Source organism: Wyeomyia smithii, chromosome 2 (genome assembly GCF_029784165.1).
Source record: "Wyeomyia smithii strain HCP4-BCI-WySm-NY-G18 chromosome 2, ASM2978416v1, whole genome shotgun sequence".
NCBI classification, from domain to species: Eukaryota; Metazoa; Arthropoda; class Insecta; order Diptera; family Culicidae; genus Wyeomyia; species Wyeomyia smithii.
In genome coordinates this window covers 185,491,241-185,509,237 of record NC_073695.1, presented here as the reverse complement: position 1 = coordinate 185,509,237, position 17,997 = coordinate 185,491,241, and the positions used below count along the sequence as shown (strand labels likewise).

General features: G+C 38.2%; 1 protein-coding gene across 6 annotated transcripts in view; it reads left to right on the top strand.

The window, feature by feature from the left end:
- The first annotated feature begins 1,048 nt into the window (after nucleotides 1-1,048).
- The window catches only part of LOC129723047 (uncharacterized), a 137,782-nt gene continuing 120,833 nt past the window's right edge, over nucleotides 1,049-17,997 (top strand). For 2 of the 6 annotated variants that reach the window (XM_055676994.1, XM_055676991.1), the window contains exons 1-2: nucleotides 1,291-1,395; nucleotides 1,610-2,192. In XM_055676994.1, coding sequence (XP_055532969.1) covers nucleotides 1,740-2,192 — 453 coding nt within the window. In that variant the 5' untranslated portion in view covers nucleotides 1,291-1,395; nucleotides 1,610-1,739. Of the gene's footprint in view, nucleotides 1,175-1,241; nucleotides 1,396-1,609; nucleotides 2,193-17,997 lie in introns of those variants that run through there. The other 4 variants (XM_055676997.1, XM_055676995.1, XM_055676992.1 and 1 more) reach the window with 3 other exon arrangements.

Below are 17,997 nucleotides of genomic sequence, written 5' to 3'. Positions count from 1 at the left end.
ATAAGGGCGTTTCTCGAACACCTTCTATTTTATATTAATTGAATAAAACGGCGTTTCTTTGAAATTTAATGGTTAATATACAAGCTTAAATACACCGTGCGGTATCACCGTAATAACCATCGCCATGATCACCGCCTTCAAAAGATGACAACAACAAACAACACGGTGAATGCGGCGAATGGCACGGCCCGATAGCGCCTCTATTATCTCATCTCATCCGCGTAGAGGTTCGTCGCCTGTTACTGCGTCGCCTCAGCGCGTTGCAATCACTTTCGATTTCAGCTTCATTCACCATGCGATCCGCGTCGACCGCCGAGGGACGGACGTATGTTCGTACAAATGAAATCAACCAGGTATGCTCTACACCCCATACCGTCTGCGGTGCTGCACGGACGTCGTCGTTATTGTAGTAGGTCAATTCTCGTGGAGGGATGCTACATTCTTCCCGCTGCTGCTGGTGTCTGACGGGTAGCTGGAAAAGAAGTATCGGTATGCAGCAGGCAGAGTCGAACCCGAACAAAAGCGATCGCGCGCGACCGGGTGTATAGACTTGACCCGAACGCGCAACATATACGGTTATGTCTACGATCGGGTGCAAAACTACGGACAAAGGCTCAGCCAAATCATTCCGACACGAGAAGGAGACAGCGCTTAGCGAATAAATGTTGATGGTTCTCTGATATATGATTGAAGTCTATTTCAGCACTACTTCATTTTTCAGAGTTATGTGAAACATTCAATTATTTATACCAAAAGCAAAGTTCTACGCAAATTGAAAACGGTCGAGTATGACTGATTCAGCATTTGCCATTGACCACGTCTATTTATATTCATATAAAAATACATTTTATATTAACGTAGAAATAATGCGATTTAATATTTCGAGAACCGATTACAGGCGGTCCCGCTGTCAGCCAGCTGTTTTCCAACACTTACGAGCTGTGATCGCGACGCATCGTCGCGTCGTACCGAGAGACCGTCCCACACGGCTGCAATCGTTGGTGCAATCGCGCGGGTTCCCAGCCGGAGCTTGTTGAACTCTTTCGCTAGTTGCCGTTTACCTACGGTCGGATTCGGTCGGACTTTCAACAGCACAGCGCTGCTAGGCTAGGGTGCACGGGCAGTGTGCCTCAACCAAACCAAACCATCAGCCATTGGTTGGCACACGCACATGGTTGGTGCTTACCTTCCTCGACAATCGCGCCGAGCGGCGGCGGTTTTTTAAGTGGACTTGCATCAAGTTGTGCGCGCGTGTGATTTTTTTTGAGAATTACGACCATTGATTGTCGTCACTTTTGTGGGCACGCGATCGTGTGTGAAAATTCAACTACCGTGTACGGGTTTCCTTTTTAGCGAACCAAGCCGATTGCCGTTATAAAGTTTCAGAAAAAAAACGTAGATAGCTAATAACAGTGCCCTGCTATAGCAAACACCCGCGAGTGCAATATTTCTTTTATCTTCGCGATCGCGCGTGTTTTGACTTTGCCGCTTGATTGATCAATTAATTTCCAACATTGATTGATCCAATCGCGGTCGTATTTTCCACATACTTCCTTTATTGAAGCAACTCTGCATTTTTTTATTTGTTTGGTTTCGTACCTAATTTTAGCAACATTTTGTCCTTGAGAGTGAGTTCAGTGGATTATTCATGATTTTGTAGCAAACAAGTGACGGTCGTCTCCGTTCCACAGTTTTTCGCTTTGAGCCAGTGCAAGTATAGCTGAGCAAGAGTGATCAAGATGGTGAACAAACAATACAACGTACACAATCCCAAGTTGCACAAATCGAAGAGTGGTCCAAATTCACCAACTCCGATAATGCGTAACTTCCCAGAGGTGTCAAACCAGCCGAATCCTTCCAGTGCAAATGGGTCTTTGGAAAATAATTTGAACCACAGTGTCGAACATCATCAACATCACCGCCAGCATCGTTCACTGCAGAACCACATTCAGAATAATTTAGACTTAGATGTGCGACGTCGCACCGGGGGTTCCACTTCACCCTCGGTCGAGGACTTTGGTGAGGATGGTGTCTACGGTCGAAACATCAGCTACTACAGTGAGAACACGCAGTTTGGAGATGGAGGTAATGGAAGTTCCACCACGGGCAGCAACGAACGGCTCAGCGTGAAGGATTTGACCATCAGTGACATTGGCCGATTCCAATACATTCTCCAGATGGACCGAGAAGTGGTGAGTGTTTGGGCAACTTGTGAACCCGCTTTCCGATTTTTTGCGCAGCTTATCTACTAAAAAGTGAACAGCTTTTTTGAGTGGGTTCTCGACATGCGGATTGATTTAATTACATTATGCGCGTGCATTCAAGCTTGTCTTACGTTAGCAACCTTGTGTAGATCCGAAAGATGTTTAAATTAATGGTCTAACAGTGTGGTGCTTTACCGGTACGAATTTATCCTGTTTTGCAGTTGCCATCGGATAACTCTACTTCTTTCTGTTCTCTCTTCGATGTTCTACAGTTGAATGAATACTACAAGTCGTTTTGGAAAATCTTTAGAATCTGTCGAATCGTTTGAATTTTCGTTGACTTATAGATGTACATTGAAAGGCAGCTTTTGGTTATCTGACAATCACAACTTCAATACATGCACAAAAAGTTTTTTTTATAATGAAAAATGCATGATTTGAAAAAAATCTTTCGAGATAGATACTGACTACTTCGTTAGCTCGTATATATTGTAGTCTAGGTTCTGTTTGCCTAGCTTTACTGCTCTTATTGCACCTAAATCTTATATACAGGGGGTGGGTGTGGCGAATTTTTGCAGTAAACAATGTTTGAACAATGCGATGAATGTTTTGAGTTTTCTTTCATAACATATAAGAATGGTAAATTATTCCATTAAAAAAATCGCCTCACCTTTCGATGGCTTAAAGACGCTTCCGGCAACTACATCATCCACGGTTCACCATGTTTCGATTCAGAGGTGTCATCACCTCCCTGATCTTAGCTTTGAGCAACCTATGTAATTGGGGTGTTTTATTGGTATCCCGCTCAAAGGCGCCGCATACCAAACAATTCGAAGGATTGGCCTCTAGACTGCTTAGGGGCTAAACTTCCTTCTCTCAATACTTCGGAACACTTTCAGCATGCAAGTCCTCTGTTTTCTTGACACTTATCATCCACGAGACAATAACTTCCTGCAGAAGCTTCAAGTATAGTATCGACTGGAATCTTTCCAATTTCCGCTTGCTTCGGCACGCAATAAAACGATGACGGCTGACCGATTACTCTTTTGTTTCGACATCTTTACGTTTACAAAACACTGTTTGTTTACATCTGATACGTAACAGTATAAGCTATCCAGTGCTGCCAGATATAACCGTATCTTGTTCCGCAAGCATAAGAAATTGTTATTTGAAATTTTCTGTAAAAACTAGCTTACCTTGAACATTGCAGTTTTCTGGTTCCCATAAATGAATCACTTTCTAATTCCACATGTTTATAGTTAGTTAACAATGATGCATTTAAACTTTAACACATTCAGATATTTCGTACTACCGGAGAGAACATTCACGGAATACATCCCCGACGCTAGCGATATTTAATAACGATTATCTCTAGAAATATACATTTGCTTCGAATAACCCAAGTTCCGTCGCTCTAAAGAAAGCAAATAACGCATGCACTATGAACAATTACGAATAATAAGAGCTACAGCTCCTAGAATAAAATCTTGTTCCAAACAAAGGTTCTCCTCGGCACAACATACTGTCGATATTTTTGTTGTCAGTACAAGAGGGAACGTTTTTTGTTGCAAAACGCACCGTATCCTTTATTTATCAGAGTTCATTACATGTGAAATCAAATATTTCGATCCCTTTTGTTCTCACACAGCGAACAACAGGTTTCAAACCTTCGACAAACGTCTATATATAGGCGCATCTTACATACCTGCAGAAATGACGTCTTTAGTAATAATTTGCTCTGGAACTCGCGGAGTTGATGGCGCCGTGTCCGCAGCGGCATGTTATGCAACTTTAATGCATATCGGGTTTCTCTTTACCAAATGTTAGCTTAGGGTCTAAGCTTTCAGATGTAAGTTGTTGGAAAATATTCTGTCAGGGTAAACTTAAATAAAATGAGTTTGAAAGTTTTTTATTTTTTTGCCCATTTATGGAGACGCTATGTACATTGAAACATATGGTATGGGAGCATGCATAAATGACGTAGCTTTTTTCAGGTTTTGAAATATTTTTATCGATTGGAAAAAAATTCAAGATGTTCATGAAAACGGATTTTTTCATTGTGGTTTTGGATGAAGCTGCCATTATAAACAACGACTGCCTTGAGAATATTCTGCTGATATATTTCATGCGTTTCAAGAACTTAAAGATTCATCCATGTTTAAGGAAAATCATGATGAATAGTTCAATGGACTGTTCGGAACACGGTCCCAGTCCTTCATTAGATTTTATTATATGATACTTCGGACTTATTGGATATTCTGACAAGTTTTCGCTAAAATTATCGATGGATTTACGATATCCATTTATAAGCTCAGTTAGAAAGTACAACAATGAAAAAGAAATTGGGTTTGGTCGAATCATTTTGATTTTAACTATGACTCTACTAATTTTATTTATATGCAAAAAAAAAATCCCACGTTACTGGTACTGTCGTAACTGGATTCTGTAATAACGATGAATGCTAATTGCTGTTCCGGCTGAAGACGGTGTTGTCAGGGAATATCTCATGAACATGAGCTACGGTCTAAGTGCCCCAAAACAGATCGTTTGCCTGAAACCCAAGTTTTCTGAAACATTAGGATTTTTTTTTTGCATGTTAAATATATTCTGATTTCTGATTATTGTACGAAACTTGCGTTACGCATTTCGCACATTTGTTGTACGAAATCAGAGCAACAATTGTGCGAAATGAGAAGACATATTGATTGACTAAGACTTGAACTTTTCGGTATTCGGTGGTGTTTCCGCTCAAATTAGTAAAACTTACCATCGATTGGTCATTTGTTGACTTTTGGCAGACCAAGTGATGTAGAATGGTTTTGTAACTTTGTACACTCGTTTTTTACGCTGGGGATGCGTTCCAAATTTGTATGGGCCCGCGTAAAAAACGACTTTTATGAGTTGCAAATATAACAAAGAAAACCGTCCTAAAACGTTGAAACCTCGTTTGAATATGATAGTGGCCAATCTAGAGATCAAAATTCAATATTTTAAATTTTGAGTATTTACACCAAAAATTGTGATTTTTTTTGAAAACTGGTATATGATAACTCGTGGCCTAAAAAGGAAAACGTGATTGAAATGAGGTCGATATCTTGTACCAGGTTATAGCGGAGGCAAACAATCATTGAAAGTTTTGGCAAGCGAGTGTCCTCTTTTTCTCTCTATCTCTCTCACATACACGCCCACATACACATAAATTGTTAAATTTTTAGTGACATACCGTTACTATATTATTTGTTTAAATGTACCTAGCGCCTCCATAAATGACAAGAAATGATCAAAAATTTTTAAAAAAATCAAACTCAATTTACTCAAGTTTTCCTAAATAGAATATTTCCAAACAACTTTCATTTGAAATTTTAGACCCTGAACTAACTTTTGGTGAAAAAAGTTGCATCATATGCCGATCCGGCGTGCATCAGGATTCCACTTATGCTTCGATCGACGGTGTAATGGAGTAGGGGATAACCGCACAAGACGCACCAGTTGGGTGAGATGGCCCATACTATTAATTCCCAAAAATACTTACATATGTGGCTTTTTATGACGGAATTCTTCGCTTTTCGCATAAAAACCCAGCTTCTCTACAGTTCTCATATAAAAAAGTGTACCATAATGACTAAAATACTCAAAAAACTGTGCAATTGGCTGTGGCTCTGTCCAACATGTAATACTGACCTTCGTTGTGGTGCGTTTTGGCGGCAATGGTTATTTTTAACTAAAAAAGACATTGAAATCGAGTATTTTATAATAAAGTTTGTCATAAACATAGATCCTACAATCATCCTACCCGTTCAATGTCGCTTTGAAACGATTTGAAGCGCTGTAAATCGCGAAAATGCTTAACTGGTGCGTTTTGTACAATCCTCGCCTACGTTTATTTGCAATTCATACCATAAATGAAGACGAAATGAGTATAGTTTACAGTGGGGGGCACCATTCCGCTAATTCGCTAATTAGCGACGCTAAAATTCAGTTAGCTATTTAGCGATTTCGCTAATTTTTGAACTGGTCAGCGAAACTGTTAGCGTCGCTAAAATTTTGGCCTTTGAAACGCTAATCGCTAATTCGCTAAATTTTGTAGAGAAGCGACAATAGAAATATTTAGGAAAACTGTGAATTGCTGATGACGTACGTAAATTGCTTCGAAAGATGAACATACTTTACTGCGAAAGTTACTTTTGTCAGTTGTTTACCCTAGTATGGAGTTTCAGTTATCGTACAAGCCACAGGTGCATTTTGAAGAACAAGCACAAGGTCTAGATTAAATTTTCGGCACACCAAGAACTTTGGTAAATTGCAATGCGCTTTAAATTCTGACAACTTTGGTTCTACTTTTTCGATTCAGATAATAATTGAATTTTTATGAAAACTTTTTTTAAGAGTATCTATTTTCATTGCAAGCTAAATAACTTTTGTTATTCTTATTTATACAAAATCAAATAAGAATACCGTTTTGTAAACCTCTTACTGTAAATAGCTTTAAAAAGTAATTGTTTTCGTTTGTTTCAAAACAGATCAAAGTAGTCCAAATCTTACAAAACACGAGCAATAAATATAGCGATATGACTATTTACATATTAAAAAGTTAGCGATTGGCGAAAGTTCCGCTAATGTGGGTTTAGCGTTTAGCGTTTAGCGATTATCGAGCTAAATTTTCCGGTTAGCGACTTAGCGATTAGCGTCGCTAAATTTTCGGTTAGCGGTGCCCACCAATGATAGTTTCACAAGCTCTCTTTATCTCTTTTTTACTACTGTCAAAGAGAATTGAATGATGCACAAAAAGCAAATGGGTTGACGAAAAAGGAAGCTCTGTTCAACCTTTTTAATATGGAAAGCAAGCACAAGTATTAATAGACAGACCTACTAAAGGAAAATAGCAGTTTAAAATATAACGATCGACATTGACTGTCGCAAATTGGTAAAATGTCATATTGAATTCTTTTAAAAATTGACTAAGTTCTCACGAAAATTAAATCAAAAAGTAATAAAAATTTGTGCCGTGTCAAATAAATGTTGTGTGAACAAACGAAAAAATAAAAAAAGTAATGAAAATAAGTATAATGACATTTCGTGATTTTCACCAAAGTTTTAATGCTGAGTAAGGTCGACTGCTGAAAATAAATTTTTGTTGAAAATCACGAAATGTTATTTTCATCATGTTTTTGCTTTTTGATTTAATTTTTGTGAAAGATAGAGACAGGCCCGACTGTCGATGGATGATGAAAAATTATGGATCATACATTCAAATAAACTTTCACTTTTATACAGATAGATTTCAATTGGTTTTATCTTTTTTTTTGTTCATCTATAATTGGTTTTATCTTGTTCGATCAATGATTTTGATCAAATTTAAATTTGATAATAAATTAACCTCAGTAACTTTTTCTTACGTATTTTGGAATTTCCGCTATCAAATGATTATCATATCATGTCGTTTAAAACAAACCGATCGGTCGAAAAATCGGATCGGATAAAACGTTGCTTCTCTAGAAATATTTACATGAACGCCTAAAAATCACTGGAAATCACTCACTTGAAATATTCTTAAAATATCCAATAGCCAAACAGCAATTATTAACAGCAACGGTGATTACCGTAGAATACTGTAAAAAGTCGATTTATTATAAATAGAAACCTTTTTATTTGTGTTGTACTAAACAAAAGTTATGAAATCGGTCGAAAATTCGTTAAAAAAAGGCTGATTCATAATTTTAGATCCTGCGATTTCTGATACCAAACCATTGTGGTATTCAAATCTGAAATATGGGGATTTGAAACATTAGAGCTGCATTGAATTAACATACATATTTGCTGTTCTTCTGCATCATTGTTATCTATTACTGTTTCCACCAGTTCGATTATTTCAAAAAAAAATTAAGTTGCTTCTAACCAGCATTTCAAAAATTGGTTTGTAATCAAAAAAATAAGACTCATATACTCCAGTAATAACATTCACAATATTTGTGAAAAATCACGTCAAGCTTAGATTCAATGATCGTATTTGGTTCACCCTGTGGAAAACTATTTTTTAAATTCATTTCATTTATTTATGAAATCAGACTTCTTACGTTGGTTTACGAGTTGTGGTTTACTGGCATAACAAGGATATAGTAATCGTAAGAATAGCAAAGATTTCTGCACCGCTGGTGGATTAATTATGGTTTTATTTGGTACAAATGATGTGTCAAATTTATATGCACCACCTCTATCAATCGCTTAGACATCATTTTTTATCCTCTGCGTGCCAATCTGCCTACGGAATTGCCGATGTTTGAGCGTTACCCGGGCAGGAAAGCATAACAAAATCATAACTCATCAATAACATATTCAGCTATTAGAACTTGTGTTATTCGAAAGAAATTCACGTTTCAAACATGGATATGCAAATATTATGAAATTTTAGTATCATATCTCGCTATGCCTTTAATGAAATATTTGAGTGGCTTTATTTATCTCAATAAAGATATTTATCTCAATAAAAGTAAGTTTTTAAGTTTCGTTATTGATTATTTATATTGATTATTTATAATTATTTACTATACATTTAATGTTCAATAACATAAAATCATCTGAATCGGTCATTTTTGTGATTTTTGATGCAAATTATTGGTTTGTTATTGAAATATCAAGCTTTGCTATTCATATAGTCTTGGAGGAACAATATTTTGGTAATACTATATTAAGATCAAAATGAGGTGTATTTCCAATATGTGGTTGCGATATTATAATGATATTTTCTCCTGCTTTGGTAATAGCTTTCTGCAAACTGGAAGTCATCATCTCAGGTTTTAAACTAGCGACTTTCAGTTTCTGGGTATAGTGCCGGTTCTAGAAGTGCCAATTTTGAAAAGTTTTCGAACATTGAGTGATACAGAGCTTCGTAGAATCCGGAAGCCAAGAATTAAATTTCAAAATGGTGTCGATTTGCTGTTTCTTAGTGGCCTATCAGTTCCGGAAGTATCAAAGTTGAGGAGTATTTAAGCATCTTCCTAAATTTTTTCCAACTTTCCAGACATCATCACACATCGATTCAATTTTTGCTACTTCTGATTTTGAAAAAGGTTTTTAACAGCTTCTTTGATTTCACCATGCTTGTCTGCATCCCTAATTAAAATTTAGCATTAAAAATTTTGTTTCTGTGGTTCCTCAGGACATAAGCCTTCGGTCTCCGGAGTCCGGAGTCCGGACAATCGAATTAATTTAAATCTTCTTCGGGGTTTACCTGCTTCTTTTTCCAATATTATTTCTATGGCCACATGTCTTGTATAAACACGTACCGTCGTGCAGGGATTATTTTGACATGCGGGGCTACTTTGGACATTTCTTCTATTCCAAATCAATAATTTCCGGAAATATACTATATAAGTTTCAAGCGTGCATTCAAGGGCCATCTTTTTGAAAGAAAATTCATGGGAAAAAAATGTCTCAACAAAGTTTAAACCGGAGACATGTTCATCGCGGACGCTGCAAGACAGCTTAAATGCAGTCGGCAGACTATCTACAACAAGCTCTCCAATTCACACTAAAGAAAACGAAAAATTTGCGTAAAATAGGTCCTGATTTTATAACTCATAAAAATAAATATAATTAAGTTAAAAAAAGTTGAAGAGGTTGTTTATAAGACACGACCGCAGAGGTAACGTAGAATACGACAGCCTGTCTAATGTCAATGTCTTTCTTGGAATAGGTTTGGGAATACACTCAATTGGGGTTAATTAATTTAATAGTCTCTTTGCTCCAGATGACGTTTACCTTTGTAGCCGGCACCGCGGTTTCACTTGCTGCCGTATCCAAAACAGTAATGAAATTGAATTGTTTTGTGGTTGTCTTTTGATCCAAGTTGCACTAAGATATCTTATTTTAGGCAGTGGCTACGAAGAGGCTATAGACAAGGGCAAATATTGCATTCTCCATCTATGATATAACAGCTCAAATAACCATTTTCTGCATTTTACGATTGCGTAGATAATTTTACAACTGATTGCTGCAATTAGTAAGACTTGCGCGAAAAATTGTGTGATTCAGGCTCACTAGCTTAGAAATTCTTCAGATGAAATTTGAGGTTAATTGTGTTTGTCAATGCCATTTATTGACAAGTGAATATTTTTTCAACATTCTTCATGAGGTGATTTATTAGCAATTATGTATATATGAAAATTTAAATCGCTATACTGCTAGCCACATACGCTATATAGCAAGCCACACATGATATAAACTATATAGCATATATAGCAAGCCACGCACGCTAGCCGCACGTTATATAGCAAGCCACATACGCTATAAAGCAAGCCACGTACGCTATATAGCAAGCCACACAAGCTATAGACATGCACAGACACGCTAGACATGCACACGCTATATAGCGAACCACGCACACTATATAGCAAGCGACTCGCGGTGGCGGCGGTGGTGGTTTTGGTGGTGGTGGTGGTGGTGGTGGTGGTGGTGGTGCCACACGTGCTATAAACATGCACACACGCGCTACAGACATGCATACACGCCATAAACATACACACACGCTATATAGCAAGCCACGCACCTTATATATTAGGGATACACGCTTTAAATATTCACACACGTTATGTGCACACACCCTACATACGCTGGATGATGGTGGCTTCTCGAATCACCTGGCGGTGCGAGTCTTTTAGTTTCGGGTTGTATTCACCCAACGATATCTGAATCGAATTACCGCTGGTGGGGTACAACTCAGATCGAAGGGAAGCCGAACTAAAAGAGGTAGGAACTGCAGCTAACCACTACCACCGCCGCTGTTACCCGCTGCTGATCCACTTTGCCTACTGCCATCGGTGTTGACGTTCGCTGCTGTTGCCTGCTGCTAGTAAACTGATTTGCTTGAGGAGAAACAGTCTTTAATATAGCCTGAAGAGTGCATTCCCGGCTAACTAGGTACTCCATTCTGTCGTCTTTTTTAGGGAAAGGCAGCAAGCGACCAATCAAAAGTCGACATTCGCGTTTCGACAATGTTCAACAATTTCCAATATTACAATAGTTTGAACAATCAGATTACAATTTTCTGCATTTGGACGGATGCTATGATTTTCCAATAGATTGCTGCAAAAATGACAAAAATCGGTTGGAACTGACTGGGTTTAAAACGTTTGAAATTGGACAATTTTTGTGACGCTCTCGATGTTTTCGGTTTTGAAATTGGAGCCCTGTATTGGAATTGGGTCCCTGTAATTGTTGCCGTAAGACGTATTCTACGTCAAAAATGTATTTTTGTATAGAGTCCTAGCGATTTCTTAAATTATCCAAAGTAGCCCCCCTTCGGAAGCTACAAACAACTGGGAAAAAATGAACCCAAATTCCCACTAATTAGAATCCGCTGGGCTGGCAACCTGAAATATAGCATTTCTTATGTAAAATTGGTCAATAAATCGATTGGTGATAGTTTCATCCTGTGCAGGGCACGAGAAAAGGTCTATATTTCCAAAAATACGCAAAAATAGGGTGAAAAGGGGCAAAATAGACCATTTTCCGTGCCCTGCACTAAATAAAACCATCACCAATCGAGTTGTTGACCAATTTTACATAAGAAATGCTATATTCAGGTTGCCAGCCCAGCGGCTTCGAATTAGTGGGGATTTGGGTTCATTTTTTCCCAGTGTGCGATATATGGAAAAAACATCATCATCGAATTTGAAGAACCGACCATGTACATTTTGTTTGTTTGCCTAAAAAATAACCTGTGCAAAATTTCAACCTTATTAGACATGATTTAGGGGTGCCTCCTAGCGCTCAAAATTTCTGTTTTTTGATCAAGGACGGAAAAAATCACTCACTCGAAGAATCACTTCCGATTTATTATCGCATGGAATCGTTTTGTTACAGAAATGAAAAAGAATCGTTAGTGATAATTTCAGGAGAATCACTACTGAAAATTTTCGTTTCCTGAAGACGAAAATTCTCTCACCGATTTTTTTTTCAGTTCAATAGTTTTAAGCTGCAATTTTTGCAATACATTCAACATTGAATCAACGACATAAAATGATGCCATACTCTAAAGATTTGTCTCACAATGATGTAAAATTGGACTCTTAAAGTATAAAGTATAGAAAGTATCAAACTATTCACTCGATAATTCTCTAATGTATTTCTTGGTTGAAACCTCCAAACTACAAGGCAATTAAAATCTCAGCAATTAAAATACAGCGATCTTGTGCAGGAACCTGCCGAAGAAAATCACTTCCGAAGCCCTATATTACATGAAAGCTTGCATGTAATATACTTGAATACATGCTTTCTGGAAATCTGTTTGATGCGCCCCGGCCACAATACCAGTATCTAAACTCCTATTTCTAGAAGACAACACCCCGTAGAACATCCAGCTTTCATTTTCGCTTACATATTTCAAAAGAAGAAAATTAGCTTCTCGGTTTGGGCGTGTTGTACCTGTCTATGCGATAGAGAATCAGTTTGGACTACTGATTAATCATCACTTGAACGATTTTTCCCATCCTTGGTTTTGATCCTCGAAAATTAACATTCCTAACAGAAAATTATGTTTAAGATGCCTAATAAACATTACCATGATTTTCATGTGGTTTGGTGAATCAGTTTAATGCTTATTACGCATCTTGAACTAGATTTTTTATTATGGATGTTTATTTTCGAGGGTCAAACCATCAAAACTTTGAACACTTTGCACAGGCAACACAGGCACCCCCGATTGAGCTGGAATTTTACACAGATTTTTTTTAGGTTAATAAACAAACATGGTCGGTGACATGACCATTTTCGTTGCCATCCTAATGACCAGCCCCTTTGTAAAATGAACTCGTATGCCAAGTTTGGTGGAAATCGGTTCGGGCATTCAAGAGTCACGCCGGAACATACGTACAAACATGCATACAAAACTTGTCTTCTATATAAATAGACTTTGTTCAATTATTCATTTATTTGTTTAAAGGGATATAAACCCTTTTTGGCTCGAGAAAAAAGAGCGAAGTTTGTTTTTTTAGGTGTGTAGCACCTTTTTTATTGCAAAAAAGTAGTAGTTTTTTTAAAGTTCTGTTAATCACAACAAAAAACACGTTTGTTCAAAGGAATACTTGTGGAATAACGGCCAGAGTTGCCGTTTTCACAGATTTTTCTGTAAAATCACAGATCTTTTTTTCCGGTAACCAAATATTTTTGAAAAATCATAGATTTTCACAGATTTTTCCCACAAAAGCCGGAAATAACGAATAACCCAATTTTTTACAGGTTCGACTTATTTATCCGAAGGTACGGTTTTTTCGGAGGCTCGTTAATCTATCAGGAAATGGTTTGACTATCCGGAGTCATTTTTTTCTTAAATCTAGGATTTGTTTCCAATTCCAACGTTTGTTTTTTTATCGATTCCATCTAGGAATGCCAGTTTTTGCCGCTTAGTTAGCTCAATGAGGTATGCAGAGAGGTGACCTGATTGAATCACCTCATTATGATTGAATTTTCAATATTTTGACGTTTACCGTATCCAATGTATGGTCGAGTTTCTTCTCACTAAATCATGACCACTTTCTCTGATCCACTGGTTGGTTTCAGTAAGGTCGCAAACAGAGCAGACAGTACAATCACATACTTAGACATACGTAACACTGGCGATTTTGAAGTAGAATACTTCTCTCAGGAAGTTCGGCTACATAGGGATGTGAAATGAAAATCTAAATCCGAAAAAAGTGAAAAATATGTCCAATTTCAAATGCTAATAAATCGGTTAGTATTCGATGGATTTCCTTCGTTCTCGAGCAATAGATTGGAAAATCTTCTAAGATTCTTCCCAAAATAAGATAATTGTAATTTTATTATTCACACTATTGTACTATTGAAAATAGTCAAGCCTTGTCAAAACGAAAAATTCGACCTCTGATTGGTCGTTATATGCTTGCTTCCCAAGCACGGTCGACAGGATCATATACCTTGCAATTGAAAACATGCTATTTGGCCTATATAAGAGCCTGTTTCAGCCGGAGCCGCTCATAATAGTTCTAGACAGCGACAAGTCGTCCTTCCTTAGCAGCAGCACTAGCCCTCTGGTTGGTCACCACGTCTCAGGAGCAGCGCGGTTTTTCTCAGCGTGTGTACAGCGACAACAGCAGTTGTCCTTCCTTAGCAGCTGCACTAGCCCTGTGGTTGGTCATCACGTCTCAGGAGCAGCGCGGTTTTTCAGCGTGTGTCGCCAGACAGCCATTATTCCCCCCGTGTTGGGGCAGCATGAAGATTGCCATCAGGAAATCCAATTTTGGACATCAAAATGCCTTTTTGAAGGCAAATAAAAAAGTCATTGAAAGTTAATAATTTTTGTCAACGCAAGCAAGCATTCTGTGTTTCATCCTAACAATTTAAATTTGTCGCACCCGTCTAATTTACTGAATGTGAAATAGCTTCCACAGTGCATGTTGTCCGTGTATTTTAATTCCCCCAATGTTAGGGCAGCTCAAAGGTTGTAATTAGCAACCGATTTTGAACCGCAACATGCTTTTTCAAGGCAAATAAAAATAATAATTTTCTGGCATCAACACAAGCAGACATTCTGTGCGGGATGCAATCAAATTCTGTTGTAGTTGTCTAATTTTTACTTTCACTTTATTTAGTAAACCCCCCACTATAGGGGCAGCGCAAAGGCTGCGATCAGCATAACCGACATTGAATAATAAACTGCCCTGTTAGTACGCATTCACAAAAGCAGTTAGTTCGACTATGCAGAGCTAATATGAAGTCGATTCAATCAATCAGCATAAACAGAATTTCGTCGTCTCCCAGCTGCCAAGTTGCAACATGATGCAACACGCAACAGCGAGCAAACGAAATTGCTTGATGTTACAAACCGCAATAAGATACGGGTTAAAACCGTTGCGTGTGTGAGAGCACCATCGGTGTTTATTCGCTGGATACACTATCTACTGTCTACTGAACGCAATAATCTGCTTACATGCGACATGGGGACGGGAACATTTTCTTCAACCAAGCTGCACAACACGTCACAAAACATGTTATTTTGTTGCTTCAATGAGAGTGCTATCGGTCCGGCTCGACAGAATGTTCACAAGAAATCATTTTTGTGCATCCGTGCTACGAAACTGAGGAAAAACTTTAGAAACTGAAAAAAGAGGTGGAGCTTATCAAATGATCGCTCTGAACCAGAATGAAGTCACACATATTTTTCAAGTTATATCATTCCACCACGTACGTAAAATAATTCATTCCTATTTTCATCCCTATATAAGAGCCTGTTTTAGTCGAAGCCGCTCATAGTAGTTCTGAACAGCGACGACAGCAGTCCTCCCTTAGCAGCAGCGGGAGCGAGCAGTGGATACCATCGATAGCGGATAGCGGCCACAACTGTGGCATGGCTGCGAATAAGCGTAGCAGTTTCAGCGGATCTCACCATCGATAGCAGCAGGGCCAGCAGAGAGCAGATAGTAGACGCGAAAAGCGGCGCGAACCGATTCGCTCGGCCGTAGGTTGATGTACAGCTCTACTGATGGCTGTACATTAACCTACAGCTGAGCGAATCGGTTCGCGTCGCTTTTCGCGTCTATTATGGCAGAGGCCTATTGGGAAAGTTGTATCAGTTTGTTCAGAAGAATATTATTGTCGGTAATATTACAGAGATGCGATTGCGTAAATCCGATTTTGAATTGAACAATTGTTCTTTTGAGAACAAATAACACACTTATTTGAAGAGTTAATAGCTTTTGGTACCAATAGCAGTATAGTGACAGCCTCAGCGGTAGGTGCAGATGCAGCCGGTACTTCCCTGAGGCCGATGTAAAGGTAAATGGGAGCAGCACGGCGAAACAGTTCGGGTTATGCTTAGACGCGCGTCATTTTTCGTTATTGATATTCCCCACATGAAACGACGCGCTTTCGTATGATAGCGGTGGTATTAGCGGTAGATGCATTTGCCAACACTTCCTCCAGTAAAGCCGTGTCTAGTTTTCAATGTGAAAACACCTTTCTCATTGTGTTGGCCGTGCGCCTTAGTCCTCACTATCAAGGTAACACAGAGATGTAAGATAAACACTACATCCTATGATAAATTGAACAATTGTCCTTATAAGGACAACAAATGAATTAATGAAGATTTAATTTTGAATTAGAATACTTTTCTCAGGAAGTTCGGCTACATAGGGATGTAAAATGAAAATCTAAAACTGAAAAAAGTGAGCAAAATTTCAAATGCTAATAAATCGGTTAGTTTTCGATGGATTTCCTTCGTTTTTGCAGCAATCGATTAGAAAATCTTCTAAGATTCCTACCAAATGCATGAAATTGCAATTTTATCATTCGAACTATTGTACTATTGAAAATTCTTAAGCCTTGTCAAAACACAAAATTCGACCTCTGATTAGTCGTTATACCGCGCTTTCCCAAGCACGGTCGGCAGAGTTATGGACCTAGTAAATTGGGAATGCATCATTTGGCCTGTATAAGAGCTTCATCAGATAATAAACAAACATTTCATCGGATATTATACTGAACAACTGAAATTTGAAGAACACAAATGATTATTTGAAGAGTTAATATTTTCTCGTTTTGCGCTTAATCCAAAGTTAATTATCTTCATCTATATGCATACTATGACTATTATTACGTGTTTGCGTCGCTTAGTGTTTGGCTACGGTCATGCAGAACGCAAATAACGGCGCGATGCGATTCGGCAAGACGAAATCTGTTGAAATGTATAGCTCTACTTCGCCTTAAAAAGAGCTGTACATTTCACCACGGTAAGGCGAATCGCATCGCGCCGGCATTCGCGTTCTGCATAACCGTAGCCTTTGTTCCGTTCCCGTTTAATGATGTCGTATTAAATGTGCATATTACAATTCGGCAGCACTTCAACTTCTCATTTGCACAAAATTTAAAAATATCCAATGAACTTCATTCAAAATATCAGACAAAAAGAAATTACAATACTGCCAATGAACGGTCAACGTTTATTTACTAGAAAAAATGACTGACACGCAAGCAGCCAGGTTATCTTTCTTGTAAAAGTATTCTACTTCAACCTTGCGGTCGTGGCTTTGCATACAACCTTCTTGTGATTTTTGAAGTAGAATACTTCTCTAAGGAAGCTCGGCTACATAGGGATGTGAAATGAAAATCTAAAACCGGAAAAAGTGAAAAATATGTCCAATTTCAAATGCTAATAAATCAGTTAGTATTCGATGGATTTCCTTCGTTCTTGTAATAAATCAACAGCAATAAATTGGGAAATCTTCTAAGATTCTCACCAAAAGAAGATATTTGTAATTATATTATTCACACTATTGTACTATTGAACTATTGTCAAGCCTTGTCAAAACGAAAAATTCGATTTCTGATTGGTCGTTATATGATTGCTTCCCAAGCACGGTCGACAGAATCATAAACCTTGCAATTTAAAACATGCTATTTGGCCTATATAATAGCCTGTTTCAGCCGGAGCTGCTCATAATAGTTCTAGACAGCGACAACAGCAGTTGTCCTTTCTTAACAGCAGCGCTAGCCCTGTGGTTGGTCACCACGTCTCAGGAGCAGCGCGGTTTTTCTCAGCGTGTGTCGCCAGACTGCCATTATTCCCCCCGTGTTGGGGCAGCATGAAGATTGCCTTCATGAAATCCAATTTTGAACATCAAAATGCCTTTCTCAAGGCCAATAAACAAATCATTGAAAGTCAATAATTCTTTGACAACGCAAGCAAGCATTCTGTGTTGGATCCTAGCAATTTAAATCTGTCGCGCCCGTCCAATTCACTGAATGTGAAATAGCTTCCACAGTGCATGTTGTCCGTGTATCT